The sequence below is a fragment of the Myotis yumanensis genome, unplaced genomic scaffold (assembly GCF_028538775.1).
Source record: "Myotis yumanensis isolate MYYU_CA2020_CCGP unplaced genomic scaffold, mMyoYum1.0.hap1 SCAF_18, whole genome shotgun sequence".
Classification (NCBI taxonomy): domain Eukaryota; kingdom Metazoa; phylum Chordata; class Mammalia; order Chiroptera; family Vespertilionidae; genus Myotis; species Myotis yumanensis.
In genome coordinates, this window is record NW_027223769.1 from 23878165 (window position 1) to 23892888 (window position 14724).

A 14724-nucleotide genomic window follows, 5' to 3' on the forward strand; every position below is an offset into this window, starting at 1 on the left:
TAGTTTTAATCTATTCATACTTTCAGCTCTAAAATATGTCTCTTATAGATAGCATACAGTTGGGTCATGTTTTGTGTGTGTGTGTGTTTTAAATCCACCCTGTTAATCTCTACCTTTTAATTGAGGTATTTAATATATTTGCATTTAATGTAATTACTGATAATGATTTGTGTCTTCCATTTTACTATTTATTCTCTATATCAGAGGTTCTCAACAATTCTGTTTCTTTGTTACTAATGTTGTGGCCCCACCCTATAACAAAGAAACAGAATTTCCGGAGGATGAGGCCCAGAAATCAGGATTTTAAAAAGATTCCCAGGTCATTCTAATGTGCAGCCAAGGTTGAGAACCACTGTTCTATATGTTTTAATGTCTTTTTTTGTTCCTCTATTCCTCCATTATTGTCTTCCTTTGTATAAAATGGATATTTTTTTTCTTTTTATTTTATTTTATTTTATTTTATTTTTTATTTTTCGCTTAAAGTATTACAAAGGGTATTACATAAGTGTCCTTTTTTCGCCCCCGCCCTTGACAAACCCCTACCCTCCCTTACCCCCCAGTGTCTTATGTCCATTAGTTATGCTTATATGCATGCATACAAGTCCTTCGGTTGATCTCTTACTCCCCTCCCTCCTGCCCCCCAACTCTCTCTGGCCTTCCCACTGCAGTTTGACAATCAGTTTGAGGCAGCTCTGCCTCTGTATCTATTATTGTTCAAAAGTTTGTAATGGTCTTTATTATCCATGAATGAGTGAGATCATGTGGTATTTTTCCTTCATTGACTGGCTTGTTTCACTTAGCATAATGCTCTCCAGTTCCATCCATGATGTTGCAAATGGTAGGAGTTCCTTCTTTTTTACAGCAGCATAGTATTCCATCGTGTAGATGTACCACAGTTTTCTAATCCATTCATCTACTGATGGGCACTTAGGCTGTTTCCAGATCTTAGCTATGGTGAATTGTGCTGCTATGAACATCTGGGTGCATATATCCTTTCTGATTGGTGTTTCTGGTTTCTTGGGATATATTCCTAGAAGTGGGATCACAGGGTCAAATGGGAGTTCCATTTCCAATTTTTTGAGGAACCTCCATACTGCCTTCCATAGTGGCTGCACCAGTCTGCATTCCCACCAGCAGTGCACAAGTGTTCCTTTTTCTCCACATCCTCTCCAGCACTTGTCGTTTGTTGATTTGTTGATGATGGCCATTCTGACAGGTGTGAGATGGTACCTCATTGTTGTTTTGATTTGCATCTCTCGGATGATTAGTGACTTTGAGCATGTTTTCATATGTCTCTTGGCTTTCTGAATGTCCTCTTTTGAAAGGTGTCTATTTAGATCCTTTGCCCATTTTTTGATTGGATTGTTTATCTTCTTTTTGTTAAGTTGTATGAGTTCCCTATAAATTTTGGAGATTAAGCCCTTATCAGATATGACGTTGGCAAATATGTTTTCCCACGAGGTGGGTTTTCTTGTTGTTTTGTTGATGGTTTCTTTTGCTGTGCAGAAGCTTTTTATTTTGATGTAGTCCCATTTGTTCATTTTCTCTTTAGTTTCAACTGCCCTAGGAGCTGTATCAGTGAAGAAATTGTTTTGGCATATGTCTGAGATTTTGTTGCCTTTGTATTCTTCTAGAATTTTTATGGTTTCCTGTCGTACATTTAAGTCCTTTATCCATTTTGAGTTTATTCTTGTGTATGGTGTAAGTTGGTGCTCTAGTTTCATTTTCTTGCATATGTCTGTCCAATTTTCCCAACACCATTTATTGAAGAGACTATCTTGGCTCCATTGTATGTTCATGCCTCCTTTGTCAAAAATTAATTGAGCATATTGGTTCGGGCTAATTTCTGGACTCTCTATTCTATTCCACTGATCTATATGTCTGTTCTTGTGCCAGTACCAGGCAGTTTTGAGAACAGTGGCTTTGTAATACAGCTTGATATCTGGCATTGAGATCCCACCTACTTTGTTCTTTCTCAGGATCGTTGCAGCTATTCGGGGTCTTTTTTTATTCCAGATGAATTTTTGGAGAGTTCGTTCTAGATCTTTGAAGAAGGCCATTGGTATTTTAATGGGAAGTGCGTTGAATGTATAGATTGCTTTGGGTAGTATGGACATTTTAATGATGTTGATTCTACCAATCCAAGAACATGGTATGTTCTTCCATCTGTTTATGTCTTCCTCTATCTCTTTTTTCAACGTCCTGTAGTTTTCTGAGTAGAGGTCTTTAACCTCTTTAGTTAAGTTTATTCCTAGGTATCTTAATTTTTTTGGTGCGATGGTAAATGGGATTGTTTTTCTGATCTCCCTTTCTGAAAGTTCACTATTGGTGTATAGGAATGCCTCGGATTTCTTGGGGTTAATTTTGTATCCTGCTACATTGCCAAATTCATGTATTAAGTCTAGTAGCTTTTTGATGGAGTCTCTAGGGTTTTGTATGTATAATATCATGTCATCTGCAAATAAGGACAGTTTTACTTCCTCTTTTCCAATTTGGATGCCTTTTATTTCTTCTTCTTGCCTAATTGCAATGGCTAATACTTCCAGTACTATGTTGAACCGGAGTGGTGAGAGTGGGCATCCCTGTCTTGTTCCTGTTCTTAGGGGAAATGGTGTTAGTTTTTGTCCATTGAGTATGATGTTGGCTGTGGGCCTGTCATATATGGCTTTTATTATGTTGAGGTATGATCCTTCTATTCCCACCTTTCTGAGAGTTTTTATCAAAAATGGGTGTTGGATTTTGTCGAATGCTTTTTCTGCATCAATTGATATGACCATGTGGTTTTTTTCTTTCAATTTGTTTATGTGATGTATCACATTTATTGATTTACGGATGTTGTACCATCCTTGCATCTCTGGGATAAATCCTACTTGGTCATGGTGTATGATCCTTCTGATGTACTGCTGGATCCGATTTGCTAAGATTTTGTTGAGGATTTTGGCATCTATGTTCATGAGGGATATTGGCCTGTAATTCTCTTTCATTGTGATGTCTTTACCTGGTTTTGGTATTAGGGTGATGCTGGCTTCATAGAATGAGCTTGGAAGCATTCCTTCCTCTTGAATTTTTTGTAGTAGTCTGAGGAGGGTAGGTTTTAGTTCTTCCTTAAATGTTTGGTAGAACTCCCCTGTGAAGCCGTCTGGCCCTGGGCTTTTGTTTGCTGGAAGCTTTCTGATGACTGCTTCAATTTCTTCCATAGTTATTGGCTATAAAATGGATATTATCTAGTGCAGTCACATTCTGAGGTACTGGGTGGGAGGACTTCAACATATGAATTTTGGGAGGATGCAATTCACCCTATAACAGGGATACTTAGGTGGAAAAGTGACCTAAGAAGTAATGGTAATGACTTTTGAGCTGATATTGAGATTCTATATTTCTAGTACATATCCTACAATCAATAAGTTCCCCTTAGGATCCTTCAGGCCATATGTGTCTGTCTCTTTTCTATGTTATCTTCAGACCCCGAGGGAGACCTCAGCCATAGGTGGAGGGAGGTCCTGCTGGCAGTAACCATAATGAGAGAGACCGCCATGGTAATTAACAACCTATTACACTGGGAATCCAAATGGAATCTGCAATGTGTTCTGAAAATATTATCTTTCTAAGCACCGGGAACCCAAGTTATAGATCTTCCCAATGGGTTGGTCACAGAGAACTTCTTTTTAAAGCCCAAGGACAAACTCTGATATTAATGACTTTCAATTATCACAAGCAGCTGGAGAAGCCATCAAAAGACTTCTGGCACAAAAGCTGCAAATGTCTAGCCTTGACTGACAGACACTATAAGTAGGCTCTTTTACTACCTGTAGGCATTAGAGATGAGAGCATTTAAAGAATGTCCTTAAAATAAAAACAGAAGACGAAGACTTAGTGAAACTGTGATAATAAAGAGATGATTTTCCCTACACAGCCTAAAACAGAGAGAGAGTAACAAGAAAGTATTTAATAATGGATTAAGTCCTTGTTTTATAAGGTTATAGCTTCTGGAAGAAAAAAACCAGCTGGATAACAAAGCAGCATCTGTATCCGTGTTGCAATCCTAAGTTACACATGTTTAGTAGGGAAACATGGGTGGAAATTTAAAATACCCCATTCCGTTGATGTATTCATATCACAAAGACAGTTATTGATGTCTAAGATGATCTAGTTACGAAGTTTAAGAAGGCAGTAGGTAAAAACTTCAGCTAGCTACCACAGTAGTTACAGATAGGTCTTACCTAATAGTCAGTTTCACGGGCTCAGGTGACCCATTGACACTGACCAGGAACTTTTCTTCGAAGTGCCCCAGAATGGACGAGCAGAAGGAAATCTGGACAGCCTGGACCCCGCCTGGCTTGATGATGCCTTCCTTGGGGCTGAAAACAAAGCAGGCCCCCAACGCTGAAGTCGAGGGGATCACGTTGAAGAGGGCATCGATGCTGCCTTTGTTGGAGAGTATTGCCTATACCGATAAAAAAGGCAAGAATGAAAAGGTAGACAATGGGCCTCAGATTTACTTTCACGTAAGCATGCGGCTGTATTATTTAATACCAACATAGAGACAGTGGCAAGAATTAGAACCACAGGGAAACTCCCGGGGAGAAATGAACAGTCTTCTCTCTCGAATGTTTGAAGATAAGAGTCCCAAACCAGGAAGTCATTTTGTGTTTTCGTCTCATCCTTAAAATAGAGTTGGTCATATGTCTGATACTCATGCTAGAAAGACTGATCACAATCGCATCTACTCAAGAGCCTTAAAATACAGTGGGGCCTTGACTTACAAGTGTCCCGACTAACGAGTTTTTTGAGATACCAGCTGTCTCTCAGCCGATTTTCTGCATTGAGTTGATAGAGTAATTTGAGTTAACGAGCTCCTTAATGAGCTCCTTAACAAGCTCGGTCTCGGAACGAATTAAACTCGTAAGTCAAGGCCCCACTGTACTATTTCTGGGTACTCTTTATAAAGTAACCAAAGGAAGATAGGTTTTTCTCTCATACGCACGAGGGAGACTGAGAGGAAGTGGCTTACTAAAAAATAAAAAGCAAGTCAGAATAGAGGAGCAAAAACTACCTAAGCCTATGTTTATAATGTAGCTTGATAAATATAAATATGACCTCACTGTGGATTCCAGATTGCAAGGATTCTCTTCCTCGGGGTATTAGATTTCACCCTATTGGGATATTTTCATCTCAAACTCCACTGGGTATGCCTATGCAAGCCATCGTTTTACTACAGGAACGTTTTCTATAGACTAGTGTTCTGGAACCAGGTGGTTACCCGTATTTGAATGCACCCTAGGTATGTATCAAAATCTCATGCTTGACAATCAGAGTCCTCCTCAGTTGGCTCAGTCTACCACTCCTGCTCCCTTCCACACAGTTCCTGTCTGTGAGCCTGTACTGCAGCCACACACTTCTATTCCCGAGCTTCCAAGATACAATCTCTTCCTTGCCAATGCTTACACATGAATGTGTGAACAACTCATTCTCTCTGTGTATGTAGGAACGGCCCTCAACCTACACTGAAGCCATTGGAGGGAAAAGAGCACAGAGCATCCTGAAGACCATTCAGAAAGGTATGTGGAACCTACATTCCATGCCAGGAAGCTCGAAGCCAAGGGAGGAGAATTTCCAGAAAGGGTTGATGGATGTTCAGGAGAATAAGCTCTGAGGAAATGTTACAGATTTTGTATTTTTACTTAGAGGTCATCACTGCCCTGGAAGGAGAGAGGATGCCGCCAGTGGAATATGATTGCAGAATCCAGAGTCCAAATGTTTGGGGGGGTGGGGTGAGTGGGTGCAGATGAAATAGTGGTTGACTATTCCGGATTCTGTTTAGAGAAGGTTAGTGGTGAAAAGTGAGAATGGAGGTGGCAAAGCTGTGAGAAGGTATGGTAGAGGAGACCTAGTATCTATAATAATAAAAGTGTAATATGCTAATTAGACCCAACAGCCGAACGACCTTCCAGAGGACCTTATGGACGAAGCCGGGGCTGTGAGGGCCAAGCCCCTTGCATGAATTTCGTGCATCGGGCCTCTAGTATTTATAATAAATGAGATATACATACTCGGTGCCTGGCCTCCGTGTTTGTTGTTGTAATAGACGAAGAGGGCTAGCTAACCAAGAGAACGGGGTCTGGTGGATATGGGGGTCCACCAGCTCAGTTTGCTTCAGGAGAAGCAGAGAAGAAGGAACCAAGAGCTAGGACAGAGTAAGGGGCTCTTGCAGAGGAAGACAGCCACTCTGCCAAGAGCAGACAGGCAGTGTACCACAACAGGCATGCAACTAATTGCTACTTGCTATGTTATTCATCTTTCTACATTTATGTTCCATCTCCCTCTCTCTGTTTCAAGTTCCCTGGTCATAGGAATCATGCTTGACCCTTCATTCCTTTGAAAGAGACCATGTAGAAAAGTGATCATGACCAGGGACTCAGAAGCCAAATCCCTGGGTTCAAATCTCAGCTCTGCCACTGACTGACCAGCTGTGTGGCCTTGGGTAACACGCTCTGCTTCTCCAAGCCCCGGTTTCCCCATCTGATTGCTGTGAAGATGAAGTTTGTTAATTTATGTAACCTTTAGCATAGTGCCTGGCAAAGAATGCTTCAATGACAGTGACTCCTATCCATTGCCCTGTGCTAACCAGAATGGGTTTGAAGTGCACCCGTGCTGAAGAAGAAACTGACACGCCCCAGAGGTAACTCAAAGACAACTCAAAGGGGTTAGTGGTACCTTGAAGGACCCTTGTTCTTCTCTCTGAGAAGAGGCACGGATTGTCTTTTTATTTTTTGGTTAACACCAATGTTTTATAAGGTGCCAGCTCCCCCGTTTTCAAGAACGTGCATGTTATTCTCTCCCCCTGACAAAGCAGCACCTACTTATGTGTACAGAATCCGCCAGACTGTTTGGGCCACCAACCTGAGACCTTTTGATTACCGGTGATGCTCCTACCCATGCGGTGCAACTCCTCAGGGCAGAGAAAATGTGTAAGAGAACTTCCCCTTTCATTTGTTTTCCTTCTAATTACACTGGGAAGAGCGTGTACTCTTGGGGTTCTGGCTTATTCTTTATGGATCTGCTAAGCTCAGCAATGACTAAGGGCAATAGATAGTTATTCAAATGTGTCTCGAGGAGGTAACGTAATAAATTGAAAGAGAGATGCAACGAGGCATCAGCATTAAATATGCAGAGTGCGCAAAATATTCTCATGAGAAGCACCTTACCATGCCCTTCTCTGCCGGGGCACAGCTCTCAAAACTGCCCAATCGGATGCTGCGCCTCATTTAACACGTATTTACCGGGCTGCGGTATGCATTACTGTTCAAACCTGGGAGGGTGAGAAATGGTGGCCTACGATACCTTTGTGTTAAATCTGCAAGAAATTATCATTACCTTCAGGGAAACCCTATGCATTTTGCATCAGAACTAAAGGTCCTTTTCCAATGTGGCATCTGCAAGACACAGACTATAAGATGTAAGGGAAATTCACGCTGGATAAATTACAAACAGAATATCGATTTAGTAAGAACTATTGCGCCTTTTAATTTTCATCCCTAAGGGACCATTTTTTTCAGAATGCAATACAGGACCATGCAATGTAAGTAGCTATGCCACTGTTCATTTTATGACAGTCCTGTGACGGATTTCTTTATTTAAATTGGGCTCTCATGTGTACTCCATCTCATCATGACATTAACATCTCTGTTTACCTTGCACATCATCGCATTTAGGCCACAATTACTCTAGTAATTATTCATCATGGGGACGAATGACGCTATAGAAAGCTCTCAACAGCAGCCAGGCATTTCCCTCCCATGCGAGGTTAGGCTGGGCTGAGAGCTAAGTAGGCTCTTAGCTGGATTTGCATCTGGTGAGAGGTGGAGGCAGAAAAGCCAGCAGGCCTTCTCTTCCCACAGGGTATAGGGCCCTAAAACCCACTTATTACGAACATTCACAAGCTATGTGACCTTGCCAGTTACTTAACAAATGTGGCAGTCAGGTTTGCTGTTCATGGAACCCATATCCTCTTCTTCTGGTGTTTACAGCCAAACTACATTTCCCAGCCACCCTTGCAGTTATGGCCAGCTAACTGGACATGAACAAAAGTGATATGTGCCGTCACCAGTGCTACCTCTTGTAAAAATCCCTCATGTGAAACCCTACATGTGCTTTCTCCTGCCAGTGTGATACCTATGAGACTGCAGAGCCATGAGAGGGAAGGAGGCTGGGCTCCTCATTCTCTGCTGGAGGATAGTCACCTCCTGATTAGGAGCCTTGTTTGGGACTTTATATAAGCAACAACATAGACTCTTATCTATTTTGAGAGAATATCTATTTTTATATTTGCTTGTTATAGTATCTAACATTAATTACTTAAGAAGTAAAACTCTGGGCCTCAGTTTCCTCATCTATAAAATGGGTATAGCCACAGTAGCTACTCCATAGGGGGTTTGTGAGGACTAAATGAACAAAGGATGCATGTGTGCTCAACACGCATGAAGAGTGATGTTGTAGATAGAATTCACCACCACCTGCCTATTTCTTCTTTGTAAAATAGGTACAATAAAACCTACCTTTCATGGCTTTGTAAGGATTAGAAATGATACCTTTATATGTTGACATGCACACATAATAACGCATGGAACCTGACACACTAATTAAACCTCAAGCACTCATGAAATAATAACTGCTTTTGTTTTTACCTCTATAAAAATACAAACATTTACAATTTGGAATCTTTCTAAAATAAAGTTCCAATGGTTATAGTTTGATACTATAAAAACGTGTCCTAGATAAAAATTTACGATGAGGTGGCATTGAATTAACTTTGATCCTTACGAACCCATGAGTACATCTTAAAAAAAAAAAAAGTATCATTTTCTATTTATTTGGAAAGACAAAGCAGGGAGGTCTCTTCCAGAAAACCCAATGACTGGTTGCTAAATCATGGGTTGGAGGCTGTATTTAGAGAAACGTATGAGGTGTGAAAACAGTGATCCTCATTAGGACATTCTGGAAAATGTAGAAGGTTCTCTATCCTCTGATCTGTAGGATTTGTGTTGTCAGAGAACAAGCATTAAACAGATGGGGAGATGTATTTATGGAATTCCTCTTTATAATCTACAAAATGACGAAGATAAAACCAATTAAGTTGTGGCTTTGATGTGTTTAGTCAAGTGAGAGGGGGTGGGAAGAGAATGGAAAAAGTTGTTCCGCTCAACAAGGCTAGGAAAGAGGAGAAAGAGATCGTTCTGGGGTCTGAATAAGTATGAGTAATGGCAAGTGGATGTGACTGTGCAAATTTTCTATTGACACAGACAAAACAAAGCGAGCCAAGTCCTATTTGACACTCAATGAACAATTCTAGTGTTTACCTCATAACAATGTACAGATCCAACAAAAACTTTTCCAATATCCAGCAATTCAAAGTTGAAGTGAATCTTTGGTCCCATTCCTTGCCCTTTGATTCGGAGGGGCAGACGGATCTCTCGACCTATATGAACAATTAAAACTTTATTACCCAAATGATGCTTTATTATCCACAACTCATTACCAATGTGAGCACCAAGATGATTGCACCCACCCCCTACGCTGGACTGGGGGACCTGCAATTTAACCAGGCTGAAGATTTAGTTTATTTTTTAGAAACCGTAATACTGTTAGTTTCTTACCCTTAGGGGCCAGCTTGCATTGCAATTTAGATGGACATTTTAGCAGGAGAAAAAAAACAATGAAAAAATTTAACCCAATCTTAACTGTATCCTTAATTTCTTTTTTGTTGTTTCTTTTTTTAAAAAATCCTCACCCAAGGATATGTTTTCGCTGATTTTTTTTAGAGAGGAGGAGAGGGAGAGAGAAATATTGATATGAGAAACATGGATTGGTTGCCTCCTGTATGCGCCCCGACTGGAGATCAAATGAGCAACCTGGGTATGTGCCCTGGATGGGAATCGAACCTGTGACCTATCAGTGTACCAGATGATGCTCCAACCAATTGAGCCACAAAGCCAGGGTTAGCCTTAAGTTTCTTAAAAAGGAAAGTAATTTCTCTAAATAAGAGTGATCCCTGACTGAGGCCCCATAAAGTGAGTCACCATGCAGCTCCAAGGGATGTTGTCCACATTGATCTTCCCTAGATGTAGGAAGAGCCAGTGTATGAGGAATCTGACCTTACTTTGCAGTTTCTTTCATAGACAGGTAATGGAGTCTACTAAACAGTATCCCTTATTATACATCCATTATGGACCCAGGGTCAACACAGAACACAAACCTTTAAAGTACTAATTTGTTTTCTTTTTAAAAAATGGAAAAATCCCCACTTGAAATACATGATCATTATAAAAATATTATCAAAAAAGTAGAAATTCTGTCATAATCCCACCACCCAAAGACAATTATTATTAGGCTTTGGTGCCAATCCTTCCACACTTACTCATATTTAAATACTGTTCATGTAAATGGGGGTCCCACGCTGAGGCCTGGGGGATCACTGGGGCCCTTTCTCCTGGGGCATCCCGTTAACTCCTTCATGTTCTTCCCTAACTCAGCTGAACTTTTCAGCCTCTGCTGATCTACCAGAAAGTCAGTGTTGCTAAGAATAAAGAGTCATTCCTCCCCCCAAAATCTGTCTTGGTTTCTTCTCCTGGATGTTGGCCCCATAATTCTTCACTGTCCTAGCAGCTCTGTTTTACCTTTAAAACTGGTTTTAGAAAATACTTTGGCTTGCTCTTCTAGTTGTTCTTAGAGAGAGAGAGTTGTTGATCCAAATTACTGAGCCCACCGTTACTGGAAACAGAATTGTCAGGACAAAGAGAAGGGCATTTGACATGCTGACAGCTATGGGTTCATTGCCCTCCAGAATGACTGTACTAATTTACACAAGAACAACAGTATTGAATGGTTCCCGGCTCTCCACATCCTCCCTGGCAATGGGTATATCATCATTTAAAAAAATCTTTGATGGTTTGACAGGTTTTCCTTAAATCTGCACCACTTAAATGCCAGTTATGTAAGGAAAATTATATATTTGCTTTGTGTGTAATGTTTTGAATATTCAAAATACTTTTGATGCTCTTTTAGATGTAATTGTCAGTATTGCAACAATACACTTCGAACAACCAAATGATATTTCTAATTTATTATCATCATTAGAATGCCTTGTGACATTTGATGTTCCACTGCCTTCTGCTGCTATTTAGCGTCTGTATCCCTTTAATGCCTTCTCTCCATGACTGTCCTTTTAAAGACAAGAATACTTATCTCTGTGTTCCTCTAGTGTTTGGCAATGCAGTGGCCATTAGGCAAGTATTACTTTGATTATAAGATACAAAAGCAATTCTGGAACAGCTGCTTTCTTCAAAGGGTTCCCCAACCCACCTGATCCCTGGAAAAGAGGTTTCTCTAAAGACCCGGTATATTACTGTTGGCAACATAAGTAAAATTTTCAGAGAGCCCTACTCCATTATTTTAGTATTTTAATCTATTGGCAATGATTTGTACTCCTTGATCAAGAGAAAAATATTTTGACAGAGATCCAACTTTCAGAATGGCAAAGAAAGGGAATTGCAAATATATTGTGGAATAAACTGCAAGACTATTTATAACTGTCAGGCTTGAAGCTTTCCCCATCTGTTACCTTGACTGCCTTCCTTAATACATAAATTTTAAAAAAGGAGATGTGCTGTAATAAAGCGGTGAGCCAATGTTTCTTTGGGAGTTATTCATTACTTCAAAGGAATTTGTCTTATTTGTAGCTAGCCCTTTCCCTCACCCCAGGTGGAGTGGGAATACGAGTAATACCCAGGCTTGATTTATAAGAATTAGCCTAAATTTTAGGGTTACATTTCAAATGCTACTTTTCCATAAGATCTTTGAAGCAGGGACTTTTCTTGTCTTGGCAAAAAGCAGCGAGAGGGACAAGCCTGAAGGAACTTGTAATATAAAAGGACAAATTCCTTATAAGAAGAGCAAAACGTTAAAAATAGGGCAGTTTCTCACCTATGATTACATTACCTTGTTTTTACACATAAGAAGTAGAGAAATGTACTATTGAACCCCTTTAACAGTTCTGAAATTCCTGAATGCAATAGATTCATTGCACTAAGTACCAGGAAATGTAACCATGGGCTTTCAAGAACTTGCCATCCAAGATATCTTAGATGTTCAATATTATACTTGAGCTCTATTTCTGTGCAATAAGACAAGAAAAAAAGGGGGATATAAACAGGAAAAACAACTGCCATTATTCACATATTTTAGGACTGTCTGCCTGGAAAATCCTAAAGAATCTAGAAATAATCTTTTAAAATTAATTAGAGTAAAATTGATGGTTACCAAATCAATATACAAAAGTCAACTGCATTTCCATACCCAGCAACAATCAGAAAAATTAATTCTCAAGATACTATTGACAACAGCAACAAAAATATAAAGTACCGAGAAATAAATCTAACAAGATATAAGATCTTCAATGAGCAAAATACAAAACTTTATTGAAAGATATTGCTAAAGATCTAAATAAATGGAGGACTAGGCTATGTTATTGAAAAGGAAAACTGACTCAACATCATAAAGTTGTCAAATTTTCTCCAATTGATCTATATCTACAATCTTAATGCTTTAATAAACAAAATGCCAGCAGATAGAATTTGATGGGTTGATTACAAAATTAAATGGAAAACAAAGGGCCAATAAAAACAAAGACATTCTTAAAGAAGAGTAAATTGAGGGAACTTGGCCATTCATAAATTAAAATCTATTATAAAGCTATTATAATTAAGATAATGTAGTATTGGGGCAGAAAATGCAAAGATGACTAAGGAAACAGAATACAGAACGAAGAATAAATGCACATATAAATATAAACTTGATTTAGGACAGAGCAGGCATTGAATATCAGTAAGGAAAGATGGACTGTACAGTATAAAGAGCTAAAACAACTGGGCATCCACATGTGATCTGTATACATGTGTGTGTTCTTCTTTTTCCTTTTTTTGTTTCTTTTGTTTCTTTTTTATGGTTATAGTTTTTAAATAACTCTTAACACATGGAGGAGCTAGTCTTCCCACATTATTCTTGTTTTTCTGAATTTTCTAGGCAACCCTAGTTTATTTATTTCCTCTATAAAAACTTTGGAATCAACCTAGTTATGATGTTGCTCTTCTTGACCAAAAACATGGGCATACATTTCTCTTTGTTCAAGTTTTCTTAAATCTGGGTTCTATATTCATAGATATTTATATATTATTCCCTGTATTTTTATGTTTGAAATATTTTAAAACTGAAAATATAATATAGTTGATCAAGAAAATAATTTCTTATTCATATGACTAAGAAACCTTACATTATTAAGAGGTTGCAATCTGATAAGTTTTGAGAAAGAAAAGCTATATATACGTTAAATATTACTCACTTATTACTCTGAAAACCCAAAAGTGTTTTTAATGACTGGGGTGATTTGACTTTTTGTTTCCTAAATCAAATTAAATCTCAATTCCTTAGTTTAATTAGAATAAAAATCAGAAGTCTTAAATTGTGCCCAAAACTTAGAGATATTTCTCTCTTATGATGTACAGAATAAAAATGGACAATGAGGTTTCATCTTAATTGGGTCTTTAAAGGAAGCAGGTACATCTGGAACCATTTCTCTGAAGCACCCATTAACGTTCTCTAACAATACATTTCACAGTTTAAAATCAGAAAGTGTTGCTTCCTTTGAGGTTCCCATATGGTGATCCAAACCAAATACATGCTGTTTCCCTTTGAGTTTTTAAAAAGGTAATCTTTGTGATGAAACTCAGAATTTCCACATTCCATTGGAAAGTCAAGACAGATGAAAGATCAGTTTCAAGACCTGGATCAAACCATCAGCAAGTCTTTATAAATATCTAACAGGTTTAACTACTTCTAAGAAAATCTGAAATCTTTACATGAAAAAATTTGAGTTTCAGATGAACTGAAAATATGTTAATGGTGTTAAACTTGCCATAATCAGATCGTAGCAGGTCACTCCCCTGCTTTCCAGCCCCTCAGTGACTCCCACTGCACCCGGGATGAAGTCCAAGGTTCTGAGCCTGGCATCCAAGGGCAGCCTTCGATGAACTAGATCCCACCTACTACTCCAGCTTCAATCCCTGCCCCCACCAGCCCCTCCCAAGTCTCTCTGTCTCTCTCTGTCTCTCTGCGTCCCTCTCTCTCTCTCTCTCTCTCTCTCTCTCTCTGGCAGCCACACCCTAAGAACTTATGATTCTTTGCCATTTTGTGCTCTTGTTATGTATTTTCACTGTTTCTCTATGTATTTTCACAAAGTATATCCCTGCCTGACATGCCCATCCATAGACACCCTTTATTTTCTTGGCTAACGAATACTTTAAGGGTCACTTTCTCTGGGGAGCCTAAGACTGAGCTGTGTGTCCTATACCATCCTCTTCCATTGTTCATTCGTTCACTGTAGGCACCGCAATATAACTCTTGGTCTGTGTGTCAGTTTCCCCTGCTCGTGTCTATGTTATCTGAAGGTAGGAACTATGCTTTAATACATCTTTGCACTCATTGAGCCTAGATATAAAAGCTTTAGAAAGAAAGAAGGTTGCAGTTGGGGATTATGGACTAAATTTCATGTATCCCGAGAGGCCTCCCTCCAGACCAGTGATGACCTTCCCTGCTACTTCCTGTCTCCGAACGTGCACTCGCATAATGGCACGCTATGCAACAATGACAATGAAATACAATTAGAGCTACAAG

General features: G+C 39.3%; 1 protein-coding gene across 4 annotated transcripts in view; it reads right to left on the reverse strand.

Annotated features, from left to right (window-relative positions):
- Positions 1-14724, reverse strand: part of HYDIN (HYDIN axonemal central pair apparatus protein) — a 298798-nt gene that overhangs the window by 200701 nt on the left and 83373 nt on the right. For all 4 annotated transcript variants that reach the window (XM_070397848.1, XM_070397849.1, XM_070397847.1 and 1 more), the window contains exons 11-12: positions 9357-9475; positions 4221-4444 (exon numbers count right to left, since the gene is read on the reverse strand). In XM_070397848.1, the coding sequence (XP_070253949.1) occupies positions 4221-4444; positions 9357-9475 (343 nt within the window). The remainder of the gene's footprint in view (positions 1-4220; positions 4445-9356; positions 9476-14724) is intronic.